Source organism: Macaca fascicularis, chromosome 9 (genome assembly GCF_037993035.2).
Source record: "Macaca fascicularis isolate 582-1 chromosome 9, T2T-MFA8v1.1".
Classification (NCBI taxonomy): Eukaryota; Metazoa; Chordata; class Mammalia; order Primates; family Cercopithecidae; genus Macaca; species Macaca fascicularis.
The window spans coordinates 124,408,204-124,427,628 of NC_088383.1; the positions used below are offsets into that span (position 1 = coordinate 124,408,204).

The window sequence follows — 19,425 nt, forward strand, 5'->3', positions numbered from 1 at the left end:
GGGCTACCTTTCCATTTATATAAGTCACTCACTATTTCTTTCCTTAATGCTTTGTGGTTTTCAGTATTTAGATCTTTTAAGTCCTTGGTTAAATTTACTTCAAAGTATTTTTTATGCTATCATGAATGGTAGTGATGTCTTAATTTCTTTTTCAGTTAGTTCATTGTTAGTGTGAAGGAATATTACTGATTTTTGTATGTGGATTTTGTTTTCTGCAACTTTACTGAACTTCTTTATCAGTTCTAACATATTTTTGGTGGAATCTTTAGGGTTTTCTGTAGACAAGATCATGTCATCGGCAAACAGAAGCCATTTAACTTTTTAATTTCCTATTAGGATGCCCTTTATTTCTTCTTTTTATCTGTTTGCTATGGCTAGAACTTTTAGTACTACATTGAACAGAAGTGGTAAGGGGGGACATCCTTCTCTTCTTTTTGATTATAGAAAAAAACTTAAAACTTTTTACCTTTCAGTATGATGTTAGCTGTGGGCATATCATAGGTTGATGCAAAAGTAATTGTGGAATATGTGACCTTTATTGTGTTAAGGCCTGGAGCCTGACAATGCAGGGACTAGTCTGGTAGTGGGATGAGTCTGGATTCTGATACTGCATTGGCCAGCATGGAGCTTGGGGCTGTGGGGTCATGCCTGGCCCTGGGTTCAGAGAGGCAGGCCTGGTACTGCCGTCCAGTGAAAAGTTGAGTGCTTATTTCATTCTTCTTCCCTGACTTGCGGATATCTTGCTTGGTGTTATGCTGCTTGGGCTTTTGGGAGAGGTAATATGGATAATGTTAAACTGGCTTTTCTACCCTCTTCAATGCATTTTTTTTTTCTTTTGGACTTCAGTAAGGTGGTATAATCTCTTGCCTGGATTCCTTAGCTTTTGGGAAGGTATTTTCATGCATGGATAGTTTTTCAAATGGATGTTTCTATAAGAGATGAACACTAGAAAGTCTTATTCCACTATCTTCCTAAAGTCACTCCTCTAGAGTTTTTGTTTTTTTTTTTTAAACCCAGATATATGGGGGTTTTAGTAGAGTTTTATTTGTTTATTATTAACTTTTGACTTAATTGTATTGTCATCAGGACCCATTTTTTGGTACTATTTTTAGGAATTTGTTGCAGTAATCTTCATTTGCTAATGGCAAGTTAAATATTATAAATGATTTATATATTCTGGTTTTTAAAAACAAAGAATTGATGAACATAAAATTTAGGCTAGTGGCTACTTCTGGTAGGAAGAGGCAGTAAGATAGGTTAAGGGAGCAACACACAGATCGATACAAGTGGTAGCATTAGAAATCTAGTCCTTAAATTAGATAGTTTAATTATCCCATTATATAAATTACCAACAGTTTTATAAGCAGAAAATGTACATGCCACTTAAAATCACCACCATAATCTTTTGTCTTCACAAAAATAATAAGCAATATTTATGTTTTTTTCAGATTTTTTCTTATATAGATGCAATTTATATCATTCCCAAGCCAGACATAGAGTATAATCAAAATACAATAGTTTTCTCTGTCACTGACCTTTTAAAATGTATTCAGTGCAATACATTTTTCCCTTAATCTTGTATGAAATCTCAGACTCACTCTTAGTTAATATAAGGAACTCCAGAGAAATTAATTTGCAAACGTGTGTAAATAAATAATTAAAATTATCTAGATCAGATAAAAGTAAGAATTCTGAACATATTTTGAAGCCAAATTTTCTCTTTTCCTCTATTCTATATGTTCTTTCATTCTTAACCTAGGATTTTCCTCCTTTCCTGGCTCAATAATTTTTTTATCTTTCTAGGGGAGAGGAGAAAATTACAGTCTTATGTGTGAAGAATAGTTGTCATATTTAGTTAAGGTCCTCTATGTGAGAGATGCACAATGGCTGATCCATTCTCACGTAGGTGTCTTTGGGTTCTCTTCTGAGTTTTGACCTTTCTAGAGGCAATTCTCATGATGTGTGGGAGACACATACTTTCTTCCTGTTCTAGCAACTTTTACTTCGGTTTTCATTTGAAGTCCTCCAGTGCTTCCAGACAATCCTCTTGGTCAGAATATTAAGTAGATGCTGGCTAGATGGAAGAAATATACTTTCTTTTTCTTGACTTCAGTGTTAGTACAAATGCTTCCTAAAAGTAACTGTTTCTATTTGTCCTTCTACCTCAGTTAAATAGCCATAGCTGGTCACACCTAATTCAAAATTTCCTCTAATATACAACCTCGATTTTAAGGGGACCCACAGCAGACTCTTCAAAAACTTCTGTGAAGTCCCACTCATTAGGCTTGTGTAAGAGGACAGACAACCACTTCCTTGGCAGGCAGAAAACTGGATTACTAACACTGAAGTGGGCGTTTCTGATAATCCTCATCCAGTCTTTCTGCCTTTCACTCTTTTTGCCTCTTTTATTGACTCTATCTGATTCAAAGATTACTGGTTTTGACCTTTGTTTTAGTCTCTTCTTTTGAAAATGTTCATATTGGTCTTATACGTCACTTAGGTATACAGTATCTATTTTCTTTCAGAGACTCAATTGAATTAGCAATATAATTATCTGGTTACATTTGTTTGCATTTATTAATTCATTAGCATATATGTTAGAGTTACTATTGATACTGGAAGAAAAATAATGAAAAAGTTGAACATTGGGAAATTTTGACTCATTCACTTAATTTTATATGTCTATACAATTCAGGAAAAGATCATATCATTTCATTTTTGTCAATAGAATGGTTTAGCTAACTGGCAGTGTACAAGAACAGCAGTAGTTCTCATTAGGTGTTTTTGAAAGGGTTAGTGACACCATCAGCCTTGTCTCTTTAGAATGTGTTATTGGATTGGAGAATGAATTGTAACCTAGAAATACTGAAGGCAAAGATATCTGCTATGTGATTATATTGTTGTCAGTAAAAGAAAGTGGATGAAAATACTTTGTGGTGGCTGTTAGAATGAAAAGGAGGGGTCAGATACAAGAGAGACTATACATGTAGAAATTAAAATCTACCAATTGACTGGATGTTGTACACAATAAAGTGTGAGGTTTATGTCCTAAATAATTGAACAGTGCTCTTTAAGAAAGGATTGCAAAGTGAGAGAAGGAGACAAGTTTATATGTATCAAATTAATCATGCAACTTTTACAAAATGGAAAGTTTCATCTAGTACTCTAAAAGGATGATCTAAAAGGATCTAAAAGGATACTCTAAAAGGATGAGGATGTTCTCAGAAGCTTAAAAGGGTGAATTTAAAGGAAATACATAGATGTTCTTTTTTAAAACACAATTTGTAGCTATATTCGTATTATTCTTAGCAGTATCTTAGCAGTAGTAATAACAGTAGAAGTAATACCTGCCAATTATTAAGTGCTCAATATGTGTTAGGTGTCTTAAATTACATTACCTCATTTAATTTTCACATCAATCCTGAAAGCTAAGTGCTGTTATTCTTCTTTTACAGATGAAGAAATTTAGCATAAACAGATTAAGTAAATTGTCCAAGGTCATATAGTGATTTTAGATGTGAATTTTGAAGTCAAGCTGTTTGAGTCCAAAGCTCTTGCACTAACGCTTTGAAACTCACTTTATTAAAGAAATATACCAAAGTGAAAATGGAGAGAAGCCCAAAGAAGAATTAGATAAATACTTAGATTCATAGTAGACTTCAGGATATCCCCAAAAGACTTTAAGGAATTTCACAAAATTTTCAGAAAAGTGAATTTACTTCCATTTAATTAAAAATAATTTATATTATCTGGTAACCTTAGTTTTTGGATGGCATGAGGAAGTTACAGGACATAAAAATAAGGTAATAATAATACTTGAAATGTGAAATGTGCATGTTTGTGATGCAGAATATTCAATATCATTTTGGTTTTGACTTACAGCTTGTACATGCAGTGGCCATGCAAATATCTGTCATCTGCATACAGGAAAATGTTTCTGCACAACTAAAGGAATAAAAGGTGACCAATGTCAATTGTAAGTAAGAATGACATTTTAGAACTTTTGTGGATTGAATTTGTGTTGTTGAAGTAATTTTTATGTTTTACTTTTTAATTTAGTGTTGTGCTAGTTAGGCATACCTTTATTACAAATTTTAACTTTTATTTTAGATTTGAGGGTACATGTGCAGGTTTTTAACATGGGTATATTGCATGATGCTGAGGTTTGGGATATGATTGATCCCATCATCGAGATAATGTGCATAGTACCCAATAGATAATTCTAAACTGCTTTCTCCCCTTCCTGCCTCTCTCTTTCTAGTAGTTCCCAGTGTCTGTTGGTCCCATCTTTATGTCCATATGTACCAATATTTAGCTCCCACTTAGAAACAAAAACATGTGGTATTTGGTTTTCTGTTCCTACGTTAATTTGCTTAGGATAATGTATCCATGTTGCAGAGGATATGATTTCATGTTTTATGGCTGTATAGTATTCTGTAGTATATGTGGACCACGTTTTCTTTATCCAGTCCACTGTTGATGGGCTTTTAGGTTGATTCCCTGTCCTTGCTATTGTGAATAGTGCTGCAGTGAACATGTAGGTGCATGTGTCTTTTTGGTAGAATTATTTATTTTCCTTTGAGAATTTACTTGCATCTAATGAATTCTCTTTAAAAATTAAACCTTTTAAATAACAATTTTGTGGAGGCTTTAAAACAAACCCATAGAACGTGTTATCTTTTGCATTTCTAGAAAAAGAAGCATTCTTAATCTTATGTATCAAATCTACATTGTTATCTTTACAGTTTTCTTTCATATTATACCTAATATAATGTCTCTATGTACTTTTTTCAGTCATTTATTATTAATTCTGATAATTCTTGTCCTTTAACCCTTTCAGCTGGTTCCTTATGTTCATCTTCCTCTCTTTTCTCTGTTCTTTCAGTATGCAGGAACCCACTATTGCTACTCTCCTCTCTGTACTTACATGAATGATTTTTGTCTTAGCATGTAGTTGTTATTCTAAAATTTTATTTTCCTTCAAAAATTAAAAGGCAACATTTTAGGCTATTTAAATTGTTTTTTATTTTTCTGGTTTATGTATATTATTAAAATTAAATTTTTATGGTTTTGAATTATATGTGTACAAATACATGTTTATATTAGCTATATATGTACTGTATTTGACACAAATAATAAATCTCAACTAAAATAATTACAGAAACATAGGGAAAGTTTAATAAAGAATTCTTCAAAACTATAAATATATAAAAACTTATATCTAGAGTCTATTAAGCATGGAAAATGATCCTTTTATTTTTATTTAAAATAAATATATTACTTGTTGCAGAGTTATCCTAAATATTTCAAGTTAGGTGATTATGTCTTTGCCTAGCTAGCCACCTAAGTATTACAGATTTTCATATTCAGACAAGGTAAGCACAATCAGTTTATATTTCTTCTCTATAGTCTCTGAAGTTAAATACAAGTTCACAGCAAAAGATCTTGGCGAAATTCCTATTAAGGAAGGCCATTTTGGTCTTAAAACCAATGAAATTAAATCATAATCTTCTGTTCTAAGATCAAGGATGCTGCTAATACTTTGCAACACTAAAGCTTGATTATAAGTAAGGCCAACTTCATGGGCGTATGGCCTGTGAATTTATACAGGTTCCCACACTTACAAGGACAACACACTTCGTTTAGTGCTCTGCTATCATGGTCTTGAAATTCTTAATAACTTTTAAAGAGGAACTCTACATTCTTCTTTCGTGCAATCCTCTCCTATTCCCTCAAATTATGTAATAATAGCAGGTTCTGGTTATAAGTAATGTTGTTTCTCTTGATTAACTTCTATTAAATATGTTGGTTGGATACCAGTGTGCAGCAATGAAAATATTTTTTATAGACCATAGTGGCAGTATTACAGATAAAAATAATATATGAGATTCTACCATGATAGTAAACACTGACAATCTTCTTAGTATAGTTTTACATAACTAGTATAGCCATATAACTATCCATAATAGTTATTTCTGTGATACAGTATTACAGTAACATATTTTGTTTACAGACAAAAGAAAGTAGAATTTTAATTCATTGAAATAGTGAGCTTGTAAGCTTAGCTAAAATAGAATTATAAGATTTGGCATATGTGCAAAATATGAGAAAATCAATTATGTAGTTCTTAATGATAAAAGTACATTTTCCCCATTCTCATTTATGGTTTTTTATGAGGAGGATAATAATGGAATACTAATTTGTAAAGAGTATTTTGTTGGTGGTATTTGTACACAGAATTCCATTCATTTACTTTTTTGTTTATTTGGCTTTTGAGTATGAAACAGTAAAGAATAGGCTCATTATACTTAGAGCAATTAATTGCTATAATGTGCTTATACCTGAAAAAAAAAAAAAAAGGTTAGGAAGGAGAGCTAGTCCTTCAAATCAGTAAACAATTTTGCTGAAAGTATCTCAGACTAGCAGTGAAGACACTGACCAAAATACACTATATCAATTACTTACATTAGTGATTTGATATGCTTATGAACCCCTTCCACTTCTTAGGATAATTTCTGTTTGGTTTTAAGTATTTAGTCAGATGTCATATCTTACATATTCTTAATAACCATCCTAAACTGAAATTGGTTCTCTTCATATCTGTTCATTTCTTTTCTTGCATTATTTGTGTACTTGTCTGTATCCTTTACTAGAGTGAAGTTTTGGGGGGACCACTGCAACAATACCACAGTGTAAGTGTTCAATAAATTTGTTTAATAGAATAGAATGAAGAAAGTATTGATGTAGCATTGAAAAGGGAAGTATTAATTTATTTTGGCAGGATAAGGAAAATTTAAGCAGAGGATGTTCAAACTGGAACCTGAAGGAGTAATAAAATCAACTTTCTGGGAAAAGAAAATAGGAAACAAGGGGAAACGGCATCAATAAAAGCAAAGAAGTAAAAATGAACATGACCATAGCATTTCCGGTCTTTGCTCAAGAATGTTTAGAGCTGGAAAAATATCGCTTCTACCCTTACAATGAAAGGAAAACAATCTGGATAAACTGCAAATTCATGAGTTTTCTTGAAACAATTGGAGAACTGAGAAAACAGGGTAATCAAATGGCCACAAATCTAAAGAGAGACAATAGACTGCAGACAGATGAGGCATGAACATTGGCTTACCTGGAGTGAAATCATCTGGAAACTGATAAGATGAGATCAGCTAGGGTGGTTGATATTTGGCAGGGATTAGGTATACACTGTCAATAGTGTGAAGCTCCTGGGAGCCACAGAAATTGGAAGAGTATGGAGAAGCATACTCTTTGTAGAGTTTTCAAGCCACCTATTGTGGCTGCCATTCCCTTCCACCAGTTGCTTAGGGGAAAAAAGTGAACATTTCAAGAGAGCATTCCCTGTGTTGTACCTTGTGGAAGGGATTGGCAGCCACAGTGGACAGGACATCAGTAGTACAGTCAAAATATTCATTTAGATGAGCACCAAATTATTCATTTTGCCATAGCAATGATAATTCTCAATCTTGTTTTGCCCCAAAACACAGCTGATCATCAAAAATTGTAACTTAAAAATGAATTTCTGTTTGTGTCAGCTCTGATTTTTTTGAGCAGTGGTTTTTCGTTTTCCTTGTAGAGATCTTTCTCTTGCCTGGGTGTTTTCCTAGGCACACATAATTGTGTGGCAGTTATGAATGGAAGTTCTTTCCTGATTTGGCTCTCAGCTTGATTGTTGTTGGTGTGTAGAAATGCTATTGATTTTTGCATATTGTATCCTGATACTTTGCTGAAGTTGTTTATCAGCTGAAGAAGCTTTTGGGCCGAAACTATGGGGTTTTCTAGATATAAGATCATGTTGTCTGCAAACAGGGATAGTTTGACTTCCCTTCTTTTTATTTGGATGCACTTTGTTTATCTCTTTTGCCTGACTGCCCTGGTCAGAGCTTCAGATACTATGTTGAATGGGGGTGGTGAGAGAGGGCATCCTTGTCTTGTGCTGGTTTTCAAGGAGAATTCTTCTAGCTTTTGTGCATTCAGTATGATGTTGGCTGGGGTTTGGTATAGATGGCTCTTAACATTTTGAGGTATGTTCCTTCAATACCTAATTTACTCAGAGTTTTTAACATGAATAGATGTTGAATTTTATAGAAAGCCCTTTCTGCATCTATTGAGATAATCATGTGCTTTTTGTCTTTAGTTCTATTTATATTATAAATCACATTTACTGATTTGCTTATGTTGAACCAACCTTGCATCCCAGGGATAAAGCCTACTTGATCATGGTAGATAAGCTTTTTTTTTTTTTTTTTTTTTTTGAGACGGAGTCTCACGCTGTTGCCCAGGCTGGAGTGCAGTGGCGCGATCTCGGCTCACTGCAAGCTCCGCCTCCCGGGTTCCCGCCATTCTCCTGCCTCAGCCTCCTGAGTAGCTGGGACTACAGGCGCCCGCCACCGCGCCCGGCTAATTTTTTGTATTTTTAGTAGAGACGGGGTTTCACTGTGGTCTCGATCTCCTGACCTTGTGATCCGCCCGCCTCGGCCTCCCAAAGTGCTGGGATTACAGGCTTGAGCCACCGCGCCCGGCCAAGGTAGATAAGCTTTTTGATGTGCAGCTGAATTGTTTGCCAGTGTTTTGTTGAGGATTTTTGCATCAATGTTCATCCAGGATATCCACCTGTAATTTTCTTTTTTTGTTATGTCTCTGCCAGGTTTTGATATCAAGATGAGGCTCTCTTCATGGATTGAGTTAGGGAGGAGTCCCTTTTCCTCAATTTTTTATTGAGGAGAGTGTATCTGGTAGAATTCGTCTGTGAACTCATCATATCTTGGGTTTCTTTGGTTGGTAGTCTATTTATTACTGCCTCAATTTCAGAGCTGATTATTGGTCTGTTCAGGAATTCTGTTTCATCCTGGTTCAGTCTTAGGAGGGTTTATGTGTCCAGAAATTTATCCTTTTTTTTTATTTTCTAGTTTATGTGCATGGAAGCATTCATAATATTCTCTCGTGGTTGTTTGTATTTATGTGGGGTCAGTGGTAATGCCCTTCTTGTCATTTCTGATTGTGTTCATTTGAATCTTCTCTTTCTCCTTTGTTAGTCTAGCTAGTGGTCTATGTATTTTATTATTTTCTTCAAAAAACCAGCTCCTGGATGCATTGATCTTTTTATTGTATTTTGTGTGTGTGTGTGTGTGTGTGTGTGTGTGTGTGTGTGTGTGTGTGTGTGTTTATCTCCTTCATTTCATCTCTGATTTTGTTTATTTCTTGTCTTCTGCTAGCTCTGGGATTTGTTTGCTCTTGGTTCTCTAGTTCTTTAGTTATGATGTTAGGTTAACTTGAGACCTTTCTAACTTTTTGATGTGGACATTTAGTGCTATAAATTTCTCTCTTAACACTTCCTGGAAGACAACCTAGGCAACACCATTCAGGACATAGGCCTGGACAAATATTTCATGATGAAGACACCAAAAGCAATTGCAACAAAAGCAAAAATTGGCAAATGGGATCTAATTAAAGAGCTTCTGCACAGCAAAATAAAGCATCAACAGAGTAAACAGCCTACAGAATTGGAGAAAATTTTTGCAAACTATACATCTGACAAAAGTCTAATTTCTGTCATCTATAAGGAACTTGAATTTACAAGAAAAAACCAACCCCATAAAAAGTGGGCAAAGGACACAGGCACTTGTCAAAAGAATACATACATGTGGCCAAAACTCATGAAAAAAGTTCAACATCACTGATCATTAGAGAGAATTAAAACTGGACCTCTTCCTTACACTGTTAATACAAAAATTAACTCAAGATGGATTAAAGACTTAAATGTAAAACTATATAATTTGATTGTGCTGTGGTCTAAGAGACTGTATGATTTCAGTTCTTTTGCATTTCTTGAAAAGTATTTTAATTCTAAATATGTGATTGATTTTAGAGTATATGCCATGCAGTGATGAGAAGAATGTATATTCTGTTGTTTTCAAGTGGAGAGTCCTGCATATATCTATGAGGTCCGTTTGGTTTGATCCAGTGCTGAGTTTAGGTCCTGAATATCTTTGTTAATTTCCTGTCTCAGTGATCTAATATTGTCAGTGGAGTGTTTGTGTCTCCCACTATGATTATATGGGAGCTTAAGTCTCTTTAAAGGTCTCTGAGAACTTTCTTTATGAATCTGGATACTCCTGTATAGGTGCATATATATTTAGGATAGTTAGATTTTCTTGTTGAATTGAACCCTTTACCATCATGTAATGCTCTTCTTTGCATTTTTGATTTTTGTTAATTTAAAATGTGTTTTGTCAGAAACTAGGATTACAACTCCGCTTTTTTCTCTTTTTCATTTGCTAGGTAGATTTTTCTCCATTCCTTTGTTTTGAGGCTATGTGTGTCATTGCATGTGAATTGGGTTTCTTGAAGACAGCATAGCAATGGGTCTTGGATCTTTATCCAGTTTGCCACTCTATGTCTTTTAATTGGGGGCATTTAACCCATTTACATTTAAGGTTACCATAAAATATTTAATTTCCAACAGAATTTAGCAAAAACATTGTTGTGTCTTATACACAGTAAGTGTGCTAACTAAATGTATTTTGGATGGAAAAAGATAAACATCAATTTATTAGGTTAATGGTTCTTGGTGGAGATGGAATAACACCCCCTAGAACTTCATGGATTTTCATAATTAATTATTCTAATAATTGGGGAGTGCTACTGGCATAAGAGGATGAATAGTCACAGTCCCTTATTAGAATGGGCACTTATGGAGACCAGGAAATAAATAAAATCGAAGTCCAAATATGTTTCATTGAGGACAGTAAATCTACAGACTCACTCTGTAGTCATTTTCCCTGTTCCTTAGTTCATAATTAAAATGGATGTATGTAGCAGCCAGCAGATCTCTCATATTGGCTTCCTGACCTGTGGAGAAAGAGCCAGTAAGGTAGAGAGGGGCCAAGAGAAAGAAACCCTTGAAACTAATTCCATTCATTCTGGACCCAGTCAAGATGGCAAATCAGAAATCTTATGTCAAGACAAATAGCAGGCTGTTGAAATGGAGAAAATGAGGGATTATAATATTCTCAAATATGAGCTGGATCCTATTTATAAGTGTAGTGCCAAAATAATTCCCTAGCTTAAAATATGGACAGAATTGTGATAAAATCTAACAGAAAATATATTTTCTTTCTTGAAATCCTACCACATGTCAATGTATACGTTCTGTTTCTGCTATGTAAAAAGACTGTAGAGACTACATCATGTCTTAGGAAACAGGGGACATATTTGAAAAGGAAATAATAATATAAGAGCCAGTCAAGTCATGTTGTAGACCTCTGGAACATTATCAGAGTCCCCTGTTTAAAAACAATTGCAATCTACCCCACAGTAATTTTACCATGTAGTTTCTACTGCATACATTTTATATTATAGCACTATGAAATTTTAACAAATATGTAGGACAGGAATAATATGATAATTTTAATTCCTATATTATGAAATTCAGTAGTACTCACAATTTGGCACTAACTTAATATGTTTTTGTTTTTAGTCTCTTAAGAGGTGTCTCAAATATTCTCCACACACATTGTATATTCACAGATGTGTGTGAGCAGGATAGCTATTGGTGATGAGATTTTCTTAAATGAAAATCTTGGTCAAATTCTGAATAGTATTATAAAAGGTAGATTTTCAATTTACATGATAGTTGCAGTCTTAGAAAATTCAATATGTGTTATAAATATGCAAAACTATTTTGTGTTTATATGTAAAATGGAGTTAGATTCCAGGCTCAAATATTTATGAGCACATTTTTCACCTACTTAAACATCTGCCATGTTATTCTAAAGTTATATGAGATTTTGATCACTTTTTTATTTTGTGGAATTACTTTGTGTGTTTATAGGATGTCTGCACCCCTGGTTTCTCTTTCATTCCTTTCAGTAAATCCCAGTGGAACTCCATAATTATGGAAATAATGAATTGTTACTCACAAATTTATCCCCACTCAGAACAACTGGCCTTAAAAATTAGTGTTTTCTCTAGCCAAAAAAAGTTTATTGTTTCACTGTTTAATATAAGATCTGAGATCATTTTATTGATTTCTGGTGAAAAGTACTCTAAATGGCACTCTTAGATATTTTGTTGGTAGATTAGTCAAAATTGATAAGTTGATTCAAAATTGTTTTACGTTCTGTTCACAGTCAATTGAAGATAAACTTGTCAAAGGCATTTGGAATTAAAAATACAATTCCCTAAGATATATAGCAATATTATTAATCAGGATCTTAATTGTGTTAATTAACTTATAACTGGCTCCCCTTTTCTGTTCCTTATACCTTTGCCATTTACTGATCTTACAACTTCTTCATAACTACTTATTTCAGGCTTAAGACCCTGGTTCTCAAAATTAGGGCACAGAAAAATCTGGGATATGGTGACTAAACTCCTGGGATGGGAACCAAAATTCTACTAATAGGTAAATAGTGAAATAAAAATTCTTGATACATTTTGAGAAATGTTGCCATAGGAGGATCTTCCTGAACATTTTTTTCCTCCTTGGCTTACCTTTAGGCCAGTAATATCTAAGATTATTACCCATTTTTCTCCATCTTTTATCAAGTCTCTTTTGTTTGTTTGTTTTGTGAAATTGCCTTGATGATCATGCCAATGAATTCCTTTCCATTTTAGGAAGATCAAAGTTGTACCCTCGTTTCTAGAACAGATTCTGGCACATAGTAGGGACTTTATATTTTAAAAAATAATATCTCTTAGATCTTTATGTTTCCTAATTACTCTCATCTTTTTTTTTTTTGTCTACTATATGGGGAATGGGGATAAAAAGTACATCTTTTTTCTATGTGACTTAATCTACATTGTTATAATAGAGACTACAGAGGGAGAATAATTTGCTGTACAGCCTGCTTACACATAGATTATCACGTTTATAAGCACAATTGGATAAGTAGTGACTATAGTCTTCAAATACTGACACTAATTTTTTTTTGTTTTGAGACAAAGTCTAGCTCTGTCACCCAGGCTGGAGTGCAGTGGCACAATCTTGGCTCACTGCAACCTCCACATTCTGGGTTCAAGCGATTCTCATGCCTCAGCCTCCCGAGTAGCTGGGACTACAGGTACCCACCACCACACTTGGCTAACTTTTGTATTTTTATTAGAGACGGGATTTCATGTTGGCTAGGCTGGTCTCAAATTCCTGACCTCAAGTGATCCGCCCACCTCAGCCTACCAAAGTGCTGGGAATACAGGCATGAGCCACTGCACCCGGCCTCCAACACTAAATATTGTTAAGATTTTTCTAGGTTGTTTTGTTGCTGTATTTGCAACTGCTGATAAGACTAATGGTTTCCTTGTGATAATGAGTTAAGCAGCCTTGATGTCTAATATATAAGATACTTGAGGAACTCTTATGCTTGCTTTATTCTGTAAACATTTATTCACTGAGAGGCTATGAGACAGTAGCAAAAGCCATACATCTGAAAATATCAGTTCAGAAAGCATGTTACTAATCTTAAGCTTGCCCAGTGTGAAACCATATATGGTTTTGTCCAATTTCTACCCTTGAGGAATATGTTCTGGTAACAAGTCTAACTTGAGCATATAACTTCCTATGTCAGGTAAATGTTTGGGTTCTTTTGGAGGATGACTTATTGAATTTGAAGCTCTTGGATTTTAGGAATGTACTTTTGAAGTTAAATGTTCTCTCATCAGTCTTTCTATACCAACACCTTGTCCCTCAAAACTGTACTAGATTGAATGTCATTTCATCACCAATTTTGAAAACGTTGTGGACACAACCCAGCTGTATTTCCCAGCCTACATTGCAGTTAGGTTGGAAGTCATGTTATTGGGCTCTGTCCAGTGGACAGAAGTAACACCCAGCACTTCTAGGCCTGGCTCTTAAAAACCTCATGTGCCATACACCCTCTGTTTCCCCATTCAACAGTGCAGTGGAGAGGAAGATGAGGATCTGACAGATTGCAGAGGCTAGGAATAGCCCAGATCCTGGAAGATGGCACGGAGCAAGACCTTTTCTCCAACTCCATTCCACACTGGACAGTGTCTTCAGCTGGAATTAAACTTCTTATATAGAACTACTGAGATTTTAAGGTTGCTTACTGGAGTTGCCTATCTTTTCACGATTAATTAGTATTCCCTTAGTATCTAGCTTGACATCCTTAATTACTGTACTTTCACTGAAATAACCTTAAGGGTCCTGTTCATTAAGTGTGACTGCTGGAGTAAGTTATTGAACAGTGTGGGGGTATTTAGGGTTAATTTGTTCTTTAATCCCCATTCATCTCTTAAAACTTGCAACAACCTCCCAGCTTTTTTTTTTTTTTTTTAAATCAAAGCTGTTCTCATTTAAAGCTTTTTTTTTTTTTTTTTTTTTTGAGACTAGCAGAGTCCATGATTTCCCACTTGATTATTACATTCACATAAGGCATAAAAGTTAAATGACTTTATTTAACTCTAGGTGGTCAGAATGGTTCCTAATACATTATAGAATTGTTGGAATTGCTAATAAAAAAGAAAAGTGCACAGTAAAGAACAGGGTATCAAGTTAAGATTTAGGATATACTACCTACAAGTTGGAAGAACTTAGAAAAAGAAGCAGATGTGTGTGTCAAAGAAAGAGACAGCACTTTAAGCATTTATTTTACTTTGATCAGTCTTCTATATATTTATTATTAAGTTATCTTGAAATATCAGGGGATGAAATAAATAGCCAAATATGTCCCAACTTAATGTTGTATGAAGAAATAAAGTTTTAACATTTAAGTGCAGAATATATCTGGTATATGTGTACGTGTTTTATCAAAATATGGACTCATGTCAAATGCGTGTGTGTTATAACATGAACTACTGCTATACACTAGTACGTCCTTTTGATTTATTTCTGGGGGCTCCAGTGTAGTGGCTGTGTTGTATAGTTTAGCACTTTTAGTTTTATGGAAAAATGGTAAGTGACTGAACATATTTCATTGTAATCTCTTTTTAAAACGATTTTCTATTTTGTCTTGTTTTGGCAATTTGCAGGTGCAAATATGATATCCTTTCTTTATTGTTAATAATGTTTGTCCTCTCACCTCAACATAATGTTTTGAGATTTATCCAAGTTGCTGCATTCAGATAGCTGTAATATGGTCCTATTCAGTGTTGTAGAATATTTCATTATATAATTATAACACTCTTCATTCATTCGTTTGCCTGTTTTCTTTTTTGATAATTCCAGTTTTGTTTTTCTTTTTCACCATTACCGTTAATGTTTTATCAGTATTCTTATATGTTTCCTGGCTTACAAATGCATACATTTTGTTGAATGTGTATTCATTATTCATATTTTCAACTTTAGAAAATTAACTATTTTGTAAAGTGATTATATTAAATTATACCCATTCCAAGTCTCTATGAATTTTATTAATGCTCCACATCTTTGCTGAGAGTTGTTATTCCAAGGCATTTTAATTTTGACATTTCTGATGGATGTGGACATTTCTAATTGCTATGTTCTTTAGCTTAAAAAATTCCTTAGTTCTTAAAAGTTTATTATGTTTAATCTTTAAAGGTTTCATCTATTTAATCACCAGTGGGATTTTCTCTTTTTGTGAAGCAGTGTTCTCTCAAGTTTCTTGTGATTTTTCTGCTGGATTATCCTTTTCTTAATCATTTTTAGTAATATTTTATACATGCTATGTACACATCTTTGGTTGGTGATATGTTTAGTAAATGTCACTCTGTGGTTGGACTTTCATACCAATTTATATATCTATAATGAGACATTCTTAATTTTAGTATAATCCAATATATCCATCTTTTCCATATGGTTAGTGCTTTTTTAGGTTCTGTTTAAAAATTCTTTCTCTTCTCCATTATCAAGTAGTATTCAGGTAGCCAGTTGGTCATAGAATTCATTTTTGGCCTGAAGGTTTTAACTTTCATCTAGTTTCTTTGAAAGAGATAAACTAGTCAGATTTTTGTTTCTTCTAGAGTCTGTTTTGTTCTTTTCCTTTAAAATATTTTCATTTATTTAAATTTGATTTTATTTTTAAATTGACATATAATAATGATACATATTTATGGTGTTCATAATGATGTTTCAGTACATACAGTGCATAATGATCAGATAGGGCAATTAGCATTTATAATCTCTTTGTGTTGGGGACATTCACACAAATTATCTTTCCAGCTATTTGAGCTATATAATGTATTATTGTTAACTATAGTCCTCTTAAAGTAGTGTAGAATATTAGAACTTATTCCTCCTATCAAGTTGTAATTTGATATGCTTTAGCAAATCTCTCCTTATTCCTCTTTCCCCACACCCTTCCCAGTCACTAGTACCTTCTGTTCTACGTTTTACTCTATGAGATCAACTTTTTTTTAGTTTCCACATGAGTAAAGACATGCAGTGTTTGACTTTCTATTCCTGGCTTATTTCACTTCATGTAATGTCTTCCAGTTCCATCCATGTTGCCATGAACGACAGGATTTCCTTCTTTTTAATGGCCAAATAATATTCCATTGTGTATATACACTACATTTCCTTTGTCTGTTCATCTATTGATATACACTTAGGTGGATTACATATCTTTGCTGTTGCAAATAGCATTGCAATAAATACGAGGATGCAAGTATGCCTTTGACATACTAATTTATTTTCCTTTGTATAAATACCCAGTAGTGGGAAGGCTGCATCATGTATATGGTAGTTCTATTTTTAGTATTTTGAGAAATTTCCATACTGTTCTCCATACTGGCTATACTAGTTTACATTCTTATCAACAATGTATAAGAGTTCCTTTTTACCACATCCCCACCAGCATCTTATATTTTTGTCTTTTTAACACAGCCATTTTAACTGGGGTCAGATGATATCTCATTGTGATTTTGATTTGCATTTCCCTGATGATTAGTGATGTTGGCCATTCTTTCGTAGACTTGCTGGCGATTTTGTATGTTTTCTTTTGAGAAATGTCTGCTCAGATTGTTTGCCCATTTTACAATTAGATTGTTTGTTTTCTTGCTGTTGCAATGTTTGAAGTCCTTATGTATTCTGCCTCTTAATATCCTGTCAGATGAATAGTTTGCAACCCATTCTGTGGATTGTCTTTTTACTCTGTTGATTGTTTCCTTTGCTGTGCAGAAGTTTTTTATCTTGATATAGTTATATTTGTTAATTTTTGCCTTTGTAAACCTGGGCTTTTGAAGTCTTATTCATAAAATCTTTTCCCAGATCCATGTCCTGAGGCATTCCCGTGGTGTTTTTTTCTAGTAGTTTTATTGTTTCTGGCCTTACATTTAGATATTAGATCCATTTTTCAGTTGTTTTTTATATAGGGCAAAAGGTGAGGGGTCTAGTTTAATTCTAATGCATATGGATATCTGGTTTTCCCAGAACCATTTATTGAAGAGATGATTTTTTTCTCCAAGTCATCTTTGTTCTTGGCATCTTTGTCAAAAATCAGTTGGCTGTTGATATGTAATTTCTATGTTCTCCATTATGTTTCATTGATCTATGTGTCTGTTTTTATGCCAGGACCTGTCATTTTGGTTGGTACCACTTTGTGGTATATTTTGAAGTCTGGTAGTATGATACCTCCAGCTTTGTTCTTTTTGCTCAGGATTGCTTTGCCTACTAAAGGTCTTCTGAGGTTCTATACAAATTTTATTTTATTTTTTTCTATTTCTGTGAACAATGTCATTGGTAGTTTGAAAGGAATTGCATTCAATCTGTATAGCTTTGTGTAATATGGCCATTTTAACAATATTGTGATTCATGGGCATGAGGTGTCTTTTTATTTGTTTGCATTCTCCTCATTTTGTTTTATCAGTTTCTTTTGTAGTTTTCCTTGTAGAATTCTTTCACCTCCTTGGTTGTCTTTATTTCTAGGTACTTTTTTGTTAGTTATTCTAGATGAGATTTTCTTCTTGATTTCTTTTTCAGCTACTTTGTTGTTTGTGTATTGAAATGCTACTGATTTTTTAATGTTAATTTTGTAACCTACAAGTTTAATGAATTCATTCAACAGTTCAATTAAATAATAGTGTTTTGGCAGATTCTTTAGGATTTTCTGTACACAAGATCATGTGATCTGCAAACAGGACAATTTCACTTCCTCTTTTCCAGTTTGGATGCCTCTTATGTCTTTTTCTTGCCCAATTGCTCAGGCTAGGACTTTCAACACTATGTTGAATAAGCATGGTGAGAGTGGGAATTTTTGTCTTGTTTTAGTTCTTACTGAAAAACAAAAACAAAAACAAACCCAAGAGCATCATAGTAAAACAGGAGTAGATTAACCCTGATACCCAAACCAGATAAGGATACAACAACAAAAAGAAAACTATAGGCTAATATCTCTGATGAACATGTATGCAAAAATCCTGAACAAAACAAAAGCATTCAGCTTTTCCCTATTCGAATTAGTGTTTGGTGTAGTATGTCATGTATGGCCTGTGTTGTGTTGAGGTACTTTCATTCTATACCTAATTTATGGGAAGTTTTTTTTTTTTAATCATGGAGAGATGTTGAATTTTGTTGAATGCTCTTTCTGCATCTTTTGAGATTACCATATGGCTTTTTTCCTTCATTTTGTTGATGTGATATGTCACATTTATTGATTTGCATTATGTTGAACCATCCTTACATTCCAGGGATAAACCCCACTTGATCTTGGTGTATTATCTTTTTATATATCATTGGATTTGATTTGCAGTATTCTGTTCAGATATTTGAAAATGTTCATCAGGGATATTAGCCTATAGTTTTCTTTTTGTTGTGTTCTTACCTGGTTTTGGTATCAGGGTTAACGTACTCCTGTTTACTATGATGCTCTTGTTTGCTGCTATTTTTTCATTTATCATTTTGGGGATTTCAGAAAGTTTAGCCATTTCTCTGCAAAAATTGCTACTTCTCCTTTCTCCCCCCACCCTTTTTTTTTTTTTTTTTTTAACAGAGTCTTTCTCTGTTGCTAGGCTGAAGTGCAGTGGCACAATTTTGGCTCACTGGAACCTCCGTCTCCCGGGTTCAAGCAATTCTACCTTAGCCTCCCAAGTAACAGGGACTACAGGTGCGCACCACATGCCCAGCTAATTTTTGTATTTTTAGTAGAGATGCGGTTTCACCATGTTGGCCAGGATGGTCTCGATCTCTTGACCTCATGATCTGCCTGCCTTGGCCTCCCAAAGTTCTGGGATTACAGGTGTGAGCCACCACACCTGGCCTTTCTCTCTCTCTGTTTTAAAAATATTATATGATAGCATTTTGATGGGTTTCTTTAGGGAAAAAAGCAAAATAAGTGTGTTTTACCTTTTATATCTTTATACCTTCATTTAAAAAGAAATATTTTATTTTATTTATTTTATTTTATTTTCAGAGACAGAGTCTCACTCAACCTGTCACCCAGGTTGGATTTCAGTGACGTGATCTTGGCTCACTGCAACCTCCGCCTTGTGGGTTCA

The 19,425-nt window shown here is 34.0% G+C and overlaps 1 protein-coding gene across 10 annotated transcripts in view; it reads left to right on the forward strand.

The window, feature by feature from the left end:
- ATRNL1 (attractin like 1) overlaps nt 1-19,425 on the forward strand; it is an 842,049-nt gene that overhangs the window by 283,396 nt on the left and 539,228 nt on the right. For all 10 annotated transcript variants that reach the window (XM_045362239.3, XM_074002848.1, XM_005566518.5 and 7 more), the window contains one exon: nt 3,883-3,976. In XM_045362239.3, the coding sequence (XP_045218174.1) occupies nt 3,883-3,976 (94 nt within the window). The remainder of the gene's footprint in view (nt 1-3,882; nt 3,977-19,425) is intronic.